Below are 14,153 nucleotides of genomic sequence, written 5' to 3' on the forward strand. Positions count from 1 at the left end.
CCTGTGCCCGTGGAGAACCCGGAACCAAGTGACACGGTGGGTGTGCAGTCCCCCGGCCCCCGCTGCTCTGCGGAGCCGCCCAGGGCCCGCCACGCGCTCCCGGCCGCTGGGTGCCCGCGGGGCTGAGCTTGTTGGACATGGACATGGAATCGCAGCGAGTGCGCAGGGCGGCTGCAGGGCGGGCGGCGGCTGTCTGCGCAGCTCCCCGAGCTCCTCGTCATTCGGGGTCACGTCTGACTGTGCAGCCAGGAGGAGGAGGGAGACAGAGCAGAGGCGGCGAAACTCAGGCTGCTGAGCCGCCGAGAGCTCTACCCAGGGAAGTGTCACCGATTCTAATTAACTGCTCTGACAACCACAACAACCCAGGCAGCAAAGCCAGCGGCCGACCACGGTCCCAGGAGGCCGCGCTGCCGCGCTCGGCCCAGGACTCAGACGTCCTTCCAGCAGGAGCCCCGGGTGCGAGGCCTCTGCCGCCTCCCTTACTCCCAACAGCTGCCTGGGAGGTCGTGGGCCTCCCGTGGGGAGCCAGGGGTGACACCTCCACACCTGGGCAGGCCTGGGCCAGCAAGGGGCTGCTGTCTGCTGGGCTGGGGACCGGCCTTTTCTGCCTCTGATCTCCCCCGTTAGGTGTTTGAGGGGCTGCCCTGGGTGGAGTGGGGCTGGCAGGAGCCTGGCACCCAGGGGCGGGTCAGCTGGCGTCCGCAGCCTCGTTCTGACCGAGGCCGACAGAGGGCCCTGCCTTGGCCCAGGCAGAGCCGGGCGCTGGCCCAGGCAGACTGTGGGCCACACCCTTCCAGAGGCTGAGCCGGGGCTCCTGGAGGCCTGGAGGGGGCAGGCCGGCCTGTCAGCTGCAGCCCAAGGCCCGGGCCTGGTCCCTACCAGCCAGGCAGCAGCACAGCCAGTGTGGGCTCCGGTCACACCTGGGCTGCTCGCCCTGGGCCACCGCGCCTCTTACAGGGTCCTGGGTGACCCCAGAGCGTGCGGGAGCCCTGAGCAGCCCCTCGGAGATGTCCCCAGAGCGGGCAGGAGCCCTGAGCAGCCCTCGGAGATGCCCCCAGAGCGGGCAGGAGCCCTGAGCAGCCCCTTGGAGATGCCCCCAGAGCAGGCAGGACCCCTGAACAGCCCCTCGGAGACGCGGCTCAGACACCCAGCAGGGGATGCACGTCCCACCAAGAAGAAGGCCAGTGCAGGTTAGAGACTTTATTTGGCTGTGACACTCCGTGCGCCGCGCCCGTGCCCCGAGCAGCGCAGAAAGTGCAGGACGGGACCCTGGGTGTGGGCTCAGCCTGGAGCCGCTCCGAAGCCAGTGATGATCCTGGGCTGAGCCCCTGACAGACTCGCAGGTGTGGTGGCCACGAAGGTGAGAGGCCACCACCCCCCACGGGCCCACCTGGCACAGCCACAGTCCTCGGGGACGGCACCTCATTCCGCCAGCCTCCGGCCGCCGCGCCGGCCTTGGTTGTCCCGCCAGACGCAGTAGTTGAGCACCGTCGCGAAGGCCAGCCAGGCCAGGTACGGGTAGAGCAGCCGAGCGGCCGGAGGGCTCACCCGGTGCCAGGCCACGGTGGTGGCTGCCGCCAGCCCCCCCGTCAGCAGGAGGTCCACCAGGGCCTGTGGAGACACGGAGGACGGGGGCCTGAGGCTCAGGGACCCACGAGGGTGCCTGTCCCAGCTGCCCACCCACTGAGCACGCACTCCATTCCACCCTGCATGACCTGGCCAAGCCCCTCCCCAGCTCTCTGCCTCAGTTTCCCCATAATAAACTGGCAACAATTGCCGCTGCCTGACCCACCCCGCGTGGGGGGTGCAGGGTGCCAGGTGCACTGTGGGTTGTCCTACACGTTGGCCCCTAAACCGGAGCCAGCAGCCCGTCCGGCTCCTTCGCTGGAGGAAAAGCAGCCGTGGAGGCCCCACAAGAGGGCGCCGGCCCCTGAGCTGCTGACAGGACGCTGCTGACTGCCTTTGGGCCCTGGCCCCGTCTGGGTGTGATGCCCGTGCCCCCGAAGGAGGCCCGCCCCTCCATGCCCATCTCCAGGGGCCAGGGAGGCACTTACCACACCCATCTGTCGGGAGCCAAAGAAGATGGGAGGCCATGCCCAGTTCAGGGTCAGCTGCCCCGCGTAGAGGCCCAGGGGCACCACAGCTTCCTCCGAGAAGCCCCCCAGCTCTCTCCAGACCAGGTAGGAGCCGTACCTGAAACAGAGGCCACCTGTCAGGGCAACGCCGGGGAAGAGGCCAGGAGCGCACTGACCTCCGGGAAGGCACGGTGATGGCGCAGGCCTGCCCTGTCGCTGACTGCTGTGTGGCCTCAGGGAAGTTGCCTGACCTCTCTGGGCCTTCATTTCTCACAGGTTAACACACCGGCAGTGCTTAGGGCAGTGCCTGGCACGTGGAGCACTCAGTAAGTATTTACAGTGGGGCCTTGACTTACGAGTGTCCCGACTAACGAGTTTTTTGAGATACCAGCTGTCTCTCAGCCGATTTTTTGCATTGAGTTGACAGAGTAATTTGAGTTAACGAGCTCAGTCTCGGAACGAATTAAACTCCAAAGTCAAGGCCCCACTGTATCATTATTACCGTTGTCGGGGCTGTGAAGAAGGAAGCCGGTGAGGCTCCCGGCCCCGCCAGGGCACTGCACAGAATACAGGGGCATCTGGGCTGGGCCTTACAGGATGAGTAGGAGTTTGCCCTTGTCAGTGCCTACAGGAGCCTCACGGGGCGGGGTTCCAGGAAAGAGACGGGGCCACGTTTGTGCCGTGTCAGGATCTGGCTGGTGGAGGAAGGCCAAGGAGGACTCGGAGGCCTGGAGGCTAGAGCAAGCTGGCGCAGAAGCGAGGCACCTGGGCCAGGACTGGAGAGAAGGGAGCGGGGCGCAGGGAGCGCTGGGAGCCTGCCTGGGCTAGGGGGTGGGGGCCAGCGACAGCCAGGTTTCAGGGACTGTCTTACTCCCACCACAATTCTGGGGCACCCAGCCCAGCCTCTGCTACCTGCCCCGCGGGTAGCTAGGGTCTACAGCCCCGCCCTGCCCGGGCTGGCACAGAACCCGCATGCAGGGAACATTCCAGAAGATGGGCAGGAAGCTGACGGCACCTTCTGCGTGCAGTTCCCGTTGTGGCCACCAGGGGGCGCCCCACACAGCACTTCCTTTCACCGCAGCAATTCCCAGGGTCTAGGCCAGGGGCTCCCGCAGGTCCCCCCGCTCCCGCGCGCTCTAGCACCGAACGGATGCTCAACAAACGGCAGCTACTGTTACTGCTGTCGTTATTGCTGCCATTGACCTCGGAGGCCTCCACGCTGCCCACGTCTGAACTTTGCCCACCGAGCCGGTCTCCCCCTGGCGTTGTGAAAGCAGCCAGGATGCCAGTGTGGGGTTGAGCCATCGGCCCGCCCCTCCCCGGAGGCCCCGCGGGGAAGGTTCGGTGGTGCAATCCACGGGTCGCCACTTTCTCCACCCTCCCTGGCAGAGGAGGCCAGAAACGGCGCCGCTGCCCAAGGAGCACCGACAGTTACAGCCCCGCCCGCCCGAGGCCTGGGCCCCTGGCACGGGAAGAGGCCCCGCCCGCCCGCCCGCCCCCGGGGACTGGCCCCCTCACCCCATGGCCGAGTAGAGCGTGCCCCAGATGGGGCCCAGCGTCCAGCGGGGCGGGTGCCACGAGGGCTTCTGCAGGCTGGCATACCAGCGGAGGCCCTCTCCGCGGACGTGGTAGGAGCTCAGGAAGCCCCCCAGGCTGGGCGCCAGCGTGAAGCCCACGGCGGGCACCCAGGGCGGGGCCATCGCTGCTCCGGCTGCTGTTCTGGAGGCTCTGAAAGAGAAACCAGGGCCCGTGAGAGGCTGGGCCTCACTGCGCACTTCCCAAGAACCTACTGTGCGCAGACCCGGGGTCACCGAAAGTCCTGGGGTGCATCTGGTACCAGCCCCTCATCACTCAGTCACTCGATTGAAGAAAAGATGGGAGGGGCGGCAAAGATGAGCGAAGTGGGGGGGGGGGGCGGAGGGGGAGGTTCACACCCGCAGCCCTGCCCTCCCAGCCCTCGGCGCCAGGGAACACATTTCTACCCAAACTCCTCCCGCACCCAGAAGCTGCCCCGACTGTGGGAGCCTCCCGGGTGCCCGTCCCACTGCCGCCCCCTCAGCTCCTGCCCCAGCTGCCAGCGTCCTGTGCTCTCACCTCAGCCTTGGCCTTGGGTCCCCAGACAGGTGAGCCCTCCGCTCTGCCACCTCAGCCAGGCCGGTTTGGGCCCCGCCACCAAGCAGGCCGCCCAGCCTTTCCTCCCCAGGCCGGGTGCCAGCCGGGGCGCTGGGAGGCCTGCGCCCGTCCATGCCCTGTGCTTTAGGTTCTAGCACTTCTCCTCCACTCCTGGGGCAGCCGGTAGCCCACAGGGCTCGGCTCATTCCTGGCTTCCCACGGACTCCCTGTGACCTCGGGCAAATCCCTTAAACTGTCTGGGCCGCCCTCAGTGTTTCCCTCTGTAAAATGGGACGTCAACCTGGCCTACCTGGGCCCAGCCCGGTGTGGGGCCTGTGCACACCCTACAGTCACCCTCCCTTCCGGTGCCAGAGAGGGGAGCAGCCTGCCTGGGGTCACCCAGCACTCTGGGGTCACGCCTGGCCACGGTCAAAACCCGCTCCTGCCAGTGGTGAGTGGGAAGGGGGGGAGTTAGCAAGAGTCAGGGCTGGGCAGGAGGGCAGGGCTCAGGGTGAGGACGGCTCTGCCTGGGGCCGGGAAGCTGCCAGCCCAGAGCTGGGGACCCAGGCATCCTTCTCCGTTATGCTGGTAGCCACGCCCCTTGCCCAGCAGCACCAGGGTCTGCACCGAGGACCCACTGGGTGCCCCGCAGCGTGCCATGCTCCTGGCAGGCTGAGCTGCTCCCTGGGGCTGAGTCCAGAGAGACACTACGGGGCCGGGACCCAGGCTGGGCCTCTGGGGCCAGCTCTGCCGGGACCTGCTGCGGGCACCCTCAGCCCCTCAGCACCCCTGGCTCCGCGTCCGCTTCCCCATCACCAAAGGAGGGGCTGAGCCCCCCGACACACTGCGACCCCAGGTGGAGAATCTGGGGGGCGCCTGTTTGCATGAGATAAGAAGCCACACACTGGATTCAGTTCAGTAAACTTACATCCCAGCCTGCTGGGTGGGGGCGGGGCACAGCCTCAGAAAGGGCACCCTGACCCGGGTCTGGGGAAGAAGGTGCTGGAAGGCAGCGAGCATTTTCTCCACGGGACACAGGACGGGACTGGGGGGCGGGCGCAGAGAAGGACGCATACCTCTGTGTGTGGTGGTGGGAGGGGAGCAGGTGCAGGGGGAGGCCCTGCGCAACCCGGAGGCCCGAATAAATATAAAATTGGATCATACAGACCATCCCAATTTTAACAGGAAACAGGTCATAGAAGCAGGCATCGTAAAATGTGGAACAGACGCACACGATGCTGCCGGCACCCTAGCACCACGGTTTTCCTGGGAACGGCGGTGTGGCCGGCCGGCAGAGCCTGGGCCTGGGGGCCCGCACTGGGCGGTTCCTGACATCGCCGTCGCTTTCCAAAATGTCTGTGATGAGCATTCTCGTTTTTTCAAATTATCCGAGAAAGTTCACTTAGACAGTCACAGAGGGGTAGGGGCGAGCCCGCTGGGCTGCGCAGGCTCAGGAACCGCGTTAGAAGCCAAGGGGGCCCTCGGGGCTCAGGGGAGGGCGAGGCGGGCGTGAGAGGGAGGTTGAGAGAGAGAACAGAGCCTGCGCTCACGAATATTCATTTTCCCTGAAGGAACGGAGTGTTCGGTTCACAGCAGGGCCCAGCTCTGCCTCCAGTGACCGGACTCCGCCCTCCCGGGCCTTGGTTTGCTCGCCTGTGGAGTGGGGACAGGTTCCCCGGGCTGCCCAGATGCGCACTGCCGGGCTGGGCCTGCAGCCGGCCAGCGGGAGCAACCCTGGGCCCCGGAGAAGCCTCAGGCCGCCCCACTCCACGGGAGCGTTTCTGCATTTTTCAAGATGGCTCCTCACAGGGCCTGGCCTTGGGGGACTGGCTTCCCTCATCAGCACGTGGTCAGGGCTCCCACATGCAGCCTGTGTCCACACTCCTGGGGGGGGGGGGCGGATTCACCCTGACATGGCACCCAGCACGTGCCTAAGCAATCCCACACAGACCCGCGGGTGCCCGCCGGCCCGGGCCCAGAGCCCACCTGCCAAGTCCCCCACCAGGAGTGGCTTCCCTGCGGCCCAAGCCACAGAGCAGGGAGAGAGCCGGCAGAGCAGGGTGAGAGCCGGCAGAGCAGGGAGAGAGCCGGCAGAGCAGGGAGAGAGCCCGCAGAGCAGGGAGAGAGCCGGCAGAGCAGGGAGAGAGCCGGCAGAGCAGGGAGAGAGCCCGCAGAGCAGGGAGAGAGCCGGCAGAGCAGGGAGAGAGCCCGCAGAGCAGGGTGAGAGCCGGCAGAGCAGGGTGAGAGCCGGCAGAGCAGGGAGAGAGCCGGCAGAGCAGGGAGAGAGCCCGCAGAGCAGGGTGAGAGCCGGCAGAGCAGGGAGAGAGCCGGCAGAGCAGGGAGAGAGCCCGCAGAGCAGGGTGAGAGCCGGCAGAGCAGGGAGAGAGCCCGCAGAGCAGGGAGAGAGCCGGCAGAGCAGGGTGAGAGCCGGCAGAGCAGGGAGAGAGCCCGCAGAGCAGGGTGAGAGCCGGCAGAGCAGGGAGAGAGCCCGCAGAGCAGGGAGAGAGCCGGCAGAGCAGGGTGAGAGCCGGCAGAGCAGGGAGAGAGCCGGCAGAGCAGGGTGAGAGCCGGCAGAGCAGGGAGAGAGCCGGCAGAGCAGGGTGAGAGCCGGCAGAGCAGGGAGAGAGCCCGCAGAGCAGGGAGAGAGCCGGCAGAGCAGGGAGAGAGCCCGCAGAGCAGGGTGAGAGCCGGCAGAGCAGGGAGAGAGCCGGCAGAGCAGGGAGAGAGCCCGCAGAGCAGGGTGAGAGCCGGCAGAGCAGGGAGAGAGCCCGCAGAGCAGGGAGAGAGCCGGCAGAGCAGGGAGAGAGCCGGCAGAGCAGGGAGAGAGCCCGCAGAGCAGGGTGAGAGCCCGCAGAGCAGGGAGAGAGCCCGCAGAGCAGGGAGAGAGCCGGCAGAGCAGGGTGAGAGCCGGCAGAGCAGGGAGAGAGCCGGCAGAGCAGGGTGAGAGCCGGCAGAGCAGGGAGAGAGCCGGCAGAGCAGGGTGAGAGCCGGCAGAGCAGGGAGAGAGCCGGCAGAGCAGGGAGAGAGCCGGCAGAGCAGGGAGAGAGCCCGCAGAGCAGGGAGAGAGCCGGCAGAGCAGGGAGAGAGCCCGTGGGCTGTGTGTGTGATCCACGGGGCCGAGGGGGCCAGAGGCTCAGAGGGTCGCAAACAGGGAGCCCAGATGCCCCGCGTGGAGAGGCCAGGCAGGGCGTTGGAGGCTGCCTGGCTCCTGAGTCACGCCCTGGGGGCCCACACGCTGAGTCATGCTGGCCAGGCTGGCCTGAGAGATCCGCTCTGGGAGGGGCGCCAGGGGGCGCCAGGAAGCGCCGGTGGCCGGGAAGGGGGGAAAGGCTCGGACTCAGGCAGAGGGACAAAGCCACCCCCCTCATTTCTACCTCTGGCTGGTGGGGGGTGGGGCTGGTGGAAGGGGGGGTCTGGGGGGGCTGGTGGAGGTGGGGGCTGGTGGAGGGGGTGGAGCTGGTGGGGGCTGGTGGAGGGGGTGGGGCTGGGGGGGCTGGTGGATGGGGTGGAGCTGGTGGAGGGGGTGGGGCTGGTGGAGGGGGTGGGGCTGGTGGAGGGGGTGGGGCTGGGGGGGCTGGTGGAGGGGGTGGGGCTGGGGGGGCTGGTGGATGGGGTGGAGCTGGTGGAGGGGGTGGGGCTGGTGGAGGGGGTGGGGCTACTGGAGGTGTGGGGCTGGTGGAGGGGCACTGTGGGTCAGGCTGGAGTCATGCCCTCGCTTATTCTTCTCTGGTGACTAAGAATCCAAAACCTTGGCTTTGCCTCCAATTGGCTTGGTGACCCCAGGCCACAGCGCCTGTCTGGGCCTCAGTTTCCCCTCTGGCAAGTGGTATAAGCTGCCCTGGCTGCTGCATGGGGCCATGGAGAGGCTCAAGCTCAAGGAGGACCAGACCAGTGAGGGGCTGTGGGTGTGGGTGTTGGGGCCACTCGCCCATTTCCTCCCTGGAGCCGACCCCAGGCTGAGAAAACAACTGGCCGGCCACCGGCCACTCAGGTGGAAATGCTGCACTGAGGCCCCGCCCTCAAGCCTGGGGCCACTCAGGGGGACGCCTCCAAACCAGGCCACGAATGGGGCAAAGCAGGGCTCAGGGCCTGGGTCCCAGAAGGGTCTGGGCCTCTGGGAATGACCAGCAGGTGAGGTGCTGGTGGAGGGGTGGGGCTACTGGAGGGGTGGGGCTGGTGGAGGGGGTGGGGCTACTGGAGGGGGTGTGGCTACTGGAGGGGGTGGGGCTACTGGAGGGGGTGGGGCTACTGGAGGGGTGGGGCTACTGGAGGGTGTGGCTACTGGAGGGGGTGGGGCTACTGGAGGGGGTGGGGCTACTGGAGGGGTGGGGCTGGTGGAGGGGCATTGTGGGTCAGGCTGGAGTCATCCCCTGGCTTATTCTTCTCGAACCCTGAGCCACATGGCCCTCTTGGCCTCCATGTGGACTCATGACTATTCCCACCGTCCAGAAGAGGAAACTGAGGCACAGGGCATCTCAGAACTGTCTGGGTCTGTGTAACTCTGAGGCCAACAACTCCGCCCCCACCCCCTGAGCTGGGACTCTGCTGGCCTGAGCTCTGGGCCACACGTCCACTCGCAACGCCGTGTCGCCTCCCCTCTCAGCCTCCTTCCCATCCTGACATGGCATGTTGGCCTGTCACCCACCTCCCTCCTCGACTCCTCCGCCCACTGACCAGGCCAAGGGCCTCCCTCCCGCCGCCCTGAGGCCCCTGTCCCAGCCCCTGTCCCAGCCCCTGTGTGCTCCACTCCCGCCCCAGCTCCCGGCTCCTGCACACAGTGGACAGTGGTAGGGGCAGCAGTCACAGGATCTGAACCCGCCCTGTCCCCGGACGGGGACCCAGGCCCTCCTAGCCTGTGACCTGACTCCCGGCCCTGGAGCCTCACCTCCGGCCTCTGAGTCCCCGTCTGCTAAGTGGGCTGAGCCGGTGGGTCCCTGGGGCTCCTCCGTCCCCGTGGACCCTCTAGAGGTGACGCTCCCTACAGATGGTGGCAAAGCTGCCCCAAGCAGCACAAAGGGTTTTGCCCTTTCTCTGACCCCTCCCTCCCAGCTTACCCAGCCTCCGGCCTCTCTCTCCCTGGAAGCCACCATGGTCCCAGGGACTCGGGGTGTGTGTGTGTGTGTGTGTGTGTGTGCGTGTGTGTGTGTGTGAAGGACTCACAGCTAATCCTCATTATAACCTCTGCAAAGCTTTTCCACCATGAAAGTGTCCGACGTACCAGACAACAGGTCTGGGAGGACCCACAGCTGCTGGAAACCGGGAGGATTGGGCTTGGGTAAGGCTGGGGTAGGACTGGGGTAAGGCTGGGGTAGGACTGAGGTCAGGCTGGGGTAGGACTGGGATCGGGCTGGGGTAGAACTAGGTTAAGGCTGGGGTAGGACTGGGGTCGGGCTGGGGTCGGGCTGGGGTAGAACTAGGTTAAGGCTGGGGTAGGACTGGGGTAAGGCTGGGGTAGGACTGGTGTCGGGCTGGGGTAGGACTGGGGTTGGGCTGGGGTTGTGCTGGGTCAGGCTGGGTGACAAGAAGAAACTTGCTTTATGGAGCATGACTACTGTTTAAACACAGCGCATCCAGGCATTGCTGGCACAATCAAAAAGAAGTAAAAGAAAATACAAACTTTAAAAACCAAGATTCAAAACTAAAATGATGAAAAGGCAAAAGTGTCCACAGCAACAAGCAGGCTCCCTCCCTGTGAGCCTCTCCCGCCCCTGGGCCACCACACACCCCCCTGGTTAGAAGCCCAGGGTTCCCTGCAGGCTCCCTCTGGGGATGGGGCAGCCATCTGAGGCGGAGGAGTGGCCGCGCCTCCCTGCCTCGCGGAGGCCTGCTCCGCTCCCCCCAGCTCCCGGCTCCTGCACACAGTGGACAAGCTCCACTCCCTCGGAGACGCCCACAGAGACACAGGGCCCTCAGCCCGCATCCTGGCGGCTGTTTCTGCCTCGCAGCCGCCTCTGCCACCCCCTCCCTGCCCCTGGCCCTCGGACCGGCCTGGAGAGGCCCAGCCCCGCCTCCTGCAGCCCACCCTTGGCACGTGGCAGGCGCCAGGCAGCTGCCCCGGGCACCCTCATGCCTGGGCAGGCCGGCGGGAGCGGCTGGCCGCCCAGAGCAGCCCAGGGCACCTGCCAGGCCACCCCAGCAACCAGCAGTGTTCCCCGCGGGCCTCAGTTTCCCTCTCTGGCAGGTGTGCCTAGGGGACAGGTAGGTCACCAGGCCCATGTCCAGGCTACTGCGCACCTGAGCACGGGCGTGGGGGCTCGGGACCAGGTTCTAAGCCGCTTGGGGTCTTACCTGGCTTTGGGCAAAACTTCCCGGTCTGGCCTGGGTTTCCTGCCCTAGAAACGGTGTTCAAGTGGATTGGGGCACCGTCCCCTGCCCGGCTGGCTCATCGCAGGAGTGGGCGGAAGAGGGGGTGTCCGCCCCTCCCGACCCCGCCCCCCCACGCCGCGGCTCTGCCTCCCACGGGACATGCCGCGGGCGGGCGAAAGGGGACGGGGCGGGGCGACACACACACACACACACACACACACACACACACTCACACACACACATTCACACACACAGGCACATCCCGTCTCCCCATCTCCCAGCCGCCGCCCGCCCCAGCCCCTAGTGCAGCCCCGCGGCCGCCCCTCCGGTTTCCGCCCCGGCCTCAGTTTCCCCCTCGGGCCAAATGGCGGCGGGTGGGCGCCGGCGGGGATCGCGCCCTCGCGGGGCCCCCTGGCTCGGGTTCCCGAGGCGCCCCGTCCCCACTCACCGGCGACGAGGAGGACTTGCTCCGGGAAGGGTGCTGCGCAGCGGGAAGTGGCCGCCGAGGTCCGGGCCCGCCCCGCCCGGGGCAGTGAGGCTCCGCCCGGCTCCGCCCGGCCCCGCCCGGCTTGGCGGGGAGCCCGGCCGCGCCCTCTGGCTCGCCCGCGGGACGGGACGGGACGGGGCGGGACGGGGCGGGGAGCTCCCTCCCCCAGTGGCGGTGCCAGCGAGACGCGCTCTGCCTCACCCGCCACCAGCAGGTCTCGGGGCTCCCCCTCCCCACAGGTCCCCGCCGCGACCCCGACCCGACTGAGTCCGCAGGCCGGTCGCTTCTCTTGAGCCTCACCTTTCCCGTCTGTAGAATGGGTCAACAGAGATGGGCTCAGAGAGGGGAACTGCGTCGCTTGATGGCAAAACCTGAACCCCCACCTACACAGCAGCCTGGCCCACCGTCTGCGGAGGAGCCCTCTCCTTTAGCTGTTGCCCAGGCCAGGAGGCCGCCTCACCCTCCCCTGGCGCAGCCCCTGGCTGGTTCCTCGGCCTCCATGTCCTCGCCTGTACGGTGGGCGCAGGCGGGGGAGTAATGATGCGCCTAGTGATGCAGGCCTTGCAGGCCCGTGGCGCTGGGCGAATGGAGGCTGCAGGCATCACTGCCCAGAGGGGCCTCCAGTTTGCCAGGGCCCTGGGCACCCCTTCCCACCTCACACGCTTTATCACTGCAGCCGGGCCTGTCGGGCGTGGGCTGACCTGGTTGGCAGAGCCCTGAGCCTGCGGGATCACAGCGCCCACACTGTCCTGGGGGAAGGTGGGCCGCACCGCCTCTCCCCCGGCTCAGGGCTCAGCGGGGGCCTCCTGGGCCCAGGTCCGACTTTCCGGGGCCCTGGCTTTTTTGTCCCCGTGGCCCTTCCACCTTCGACTGCACTGCCATGATGGCCAGTAAAATCCAGGCTAGACTCCACCCACCTTCTCCTTCAGGTTTTAAAAGAAATGAAGGTATTTGCCCCAGGCACTGTGCCTCAGCTCCCAGTGAAGGCGGCCTGGCCAGCCTCCGGGAGCTGCCAGCCTCACCCCCTCCTGTGCAGAGGTGCCCGTGGCTTGGCCCAGTGACACACTTTCCTCCCCCGGAAGACCCGTGGGAGAAAGCGTGTGGCTTCCCTCCAGCCTCGCCCCTGCTGCGTGCAGGCTGCAGGCCCACGGGGCACCCCGGGAGGCAGAGACTGCTGTCGCTACTACTTGCTGCACACAGGCCAGAGGGAGGGCTGGGGACAAACCCCCAAGGCCCTGCCCTCATGGAGTTAACAGCCTCTCTCAGGTGGGAGCCTGCAGCTCCGAGGACTCGCAGAGGTCTGGGTACGGCTGCGCCTGTCCATTGTTCTGCCTGTGTGCCTCCGTGACTTCCGCCCCCTCCTCTCCAACCAGCCCTTCTGCCTGCACCTGGGCAGCAGCCACAGCCCTAGCTGCCCCTCGCTCCCATCCACGCCCTTCCTCCATCAGAACCCTCTGAGCTCCCACTGCCTCAGCAGCCAGCCCAAGCCTTGTGCCTGGCACTCAAGGCCCTGCCAAGCTGGGGTCAAGCTGGCTACCCACCCTCCCCGCCTCCCTGCCTTTGCACATGCTGTTCCCCTGCCTGAGCACCAATCCCTCCCCCCCTCCCCCCGGGTGTCTCCATGTGTCCAAGTCTGACAGCTCTCCAGTGTCACCCAGGAAGCTCTTCCAGAACCCCAACTCTCTGCACCCTCCACTCCAAGTGGGCTGTGACCTCTGAACTCCACAGCACTGAGCATGGGAGCATCCTTGGGCGTTTGTCATGTGCCAGCCTCCAGGGGCATATGTATTGAGCGCCTGGTTGATTGACACTTGGCTAAGAATTCAAAGGTGGAGACATTTGTCCCTCAGCGTCATGAAGACGGGCCTCCCAGCCGCCACAGAGCTGATGAGAAGCTGAGGCCATTCTGTGCTTCAAGCCTTCGGATGCAACCCTTTCGTTCTTCCCGGGAGATTTTAAGACTTTTGCCTCCAAAGTCCTGACATTTCACGCAGATGTTCCTCTCCGTGCGTCTAAGTCCATCTGTCATGCCAGCACACAGGCGCCCATTCACACAGGAAACGCATGCCCTTTATTTTCCAGAAAGAAATTAAAACACTGGTTTCCTTCCCTCCGATTCTCACTTCTCTTTCTGGAACCCCAGTGACTCAATGCCCTGGACCTCCTGGCTGTCTTCTCACTTCCTTTTCTCTCCCACGTCTCCTGCTCGGTTCTTTTCTGCTTTACCTTCTGGGCGGTTCCCTCAACGTTCTCTCCCTGGCCTTCTCTGGCGTTCTTCAAGTTCGCCCTCCTGTTTTTCTTTCCAGGGATTACTTTTTGTTTTCTGAATGCTATTTTTTACTGCCACTTCCTGTTCCTTTTTCATGAATGCAGTGTCTTCTCTCACTTCAACGGCAGTTTTCTTTCGTCTCTGAATCCTATGCGGCTTTTATTTTCTGTTCGTAATTTCCTCTGATGCCTGGGAATCTCCGAAGGCTGCTCATGGTTAGAAAAGGAAAAGGAGAATAAGTCAGTGGATGGTACTTGTTGGCTCAGCTTCACGTTAAGTTGAACTTGGTGGGCCACTTGGGAACTTCCTGGACTGTCAGTCTCCTGGGACTGGTCAGACTCCCCAAGGTCCTCCAGGCCCCTGCTGGAGGGGAGGGGCTGGCTCCGGCTTCTGGGCGCTCCGTGGGGAGAACCCTGGAGGCCGTCTCTGCATTCAGCATCCAGTGCCCACCTGTTTCGGCGGAGTGCCCACATCCGCCGCTGTCCCTGGCGTGCCCAGCCCTTTCCAGAGCTCATCTCTGGATATTTGCTAGAATGGGGGAGGGGCACCACTCAGTGGCTAGAGAGAAGGAGGGCATCCAAAGATCTAACTGTTCCTCAAGGACACCTCCAAATGGTTCTCTTTAGCCTTTCGCCTCAGATCTAGAAGCAGCCGGTGCTACCGGCTCCTAAACTTTGCTGTTGTGTGAATAGGGGTTGGTCCTCAGCTCCGCTGCCGGAGGGATTGGCTGCCTGGGGGCCGCTGAGTCAGGTCACACTGGTCTGCCTGCTTTCTGGCTTTAGACATGCTGTTGCGGGGCCCCTTTCCTGTTCTCCCTGCCTCTGTGGGTTGATGTCTTTAAAAGATCCCTTTGCGGGGGATTTATGGGTTCTGGAGGCTCCATTCTTGTCTCAACCTAAAACTC

At 65.5% G+C, this 14,153-nt stretch overlaps 1 protein-coding gene across 3 annotated transcripts; it reads right to left on the reverse strand.

Annotated features, from left to right (window-relative positions):
- Window positions 1-1,189: 1,189 nt before the first annotated feature.
- On the reverse strand, window positions 1,190-11,077 carry TSPO (translocator protein). Of its 3 annotated transcripts, none has more exons than XM_059680819.1 (4): window positions 10,942-11,077; window positions 3,594-3,803; window positions 2,055-2,193; window positions 1,190-1,611 (listed from the first exon to the last, which is right to left on the reverse strand). In XM_059680819.1, the coding sequence occupies exons 2-4, from the start codon at window positions 3,773-3,775 to the stop codon at window positions 1,423-1,425; spliced, it is 510 nt and encodes a 169-aa protein (XP_059536802.1). In that variant the 5' UTR covers window positions 3,776-3,803; window positions 10,942-11,077; the 3' UTR covers window positions 1,190-1,422. The 3 variants fall into 3 exon arrangements, with proteins under 3 accessions (XP_059536802.1, XP_059536803.1, XP_059536801.1); XM_059680820.1 differs by lacking the exon at window positions 10,942-11,077 and adding an exon at window positions 10,476-10,605; XM_059680818.1 differs by lacking the exon at window positions 10,942-11,077 and adding an exon at window positions 4,170-4,312.
- Between the last annotated feature and the right edge of the window lie 3,076 nt (window positions 11,078-14,153).

Source organism: Myotis daubentonii, chromosome 2, assembly GCF_963259705.1.
Source record: "Myotis daubentonii chromosome 2, mMyoDau2.1, whole genome shotgun sequence".
In the NCBI taxonomy this organism is placed as follows: domain Eukaryota; kingdom Metazoa; phylum Chordata; class Mammalia; order Chiroptera; family Vespertilionidae; genus Myotis; species Myotis daubentonii.

Coding starts and splice junctions, on each gene's coding strand:
- TSPO (XM_059680819.1), bottom strand. CDS start 3,775: ATGGCCCCGCCCTGGGTGCCCGCCGTGGGCTTCACGCTGGCGCCCAGC. Junction 2,194..3,593: donor ACGCTCTACTCGGCCATGGG/GTGAGGGGGCCA, acceptor CCTCTGTTTCAG/GTACGGCTCCTACCTGGTCT. Junction 1,612..2,054: donor GCTCCCGACAGATGGGTGTG/GTAAGTGCCTCC, acceptor GTGTCTCCACAG/GCCCTGGTGGACCTCCTGCT.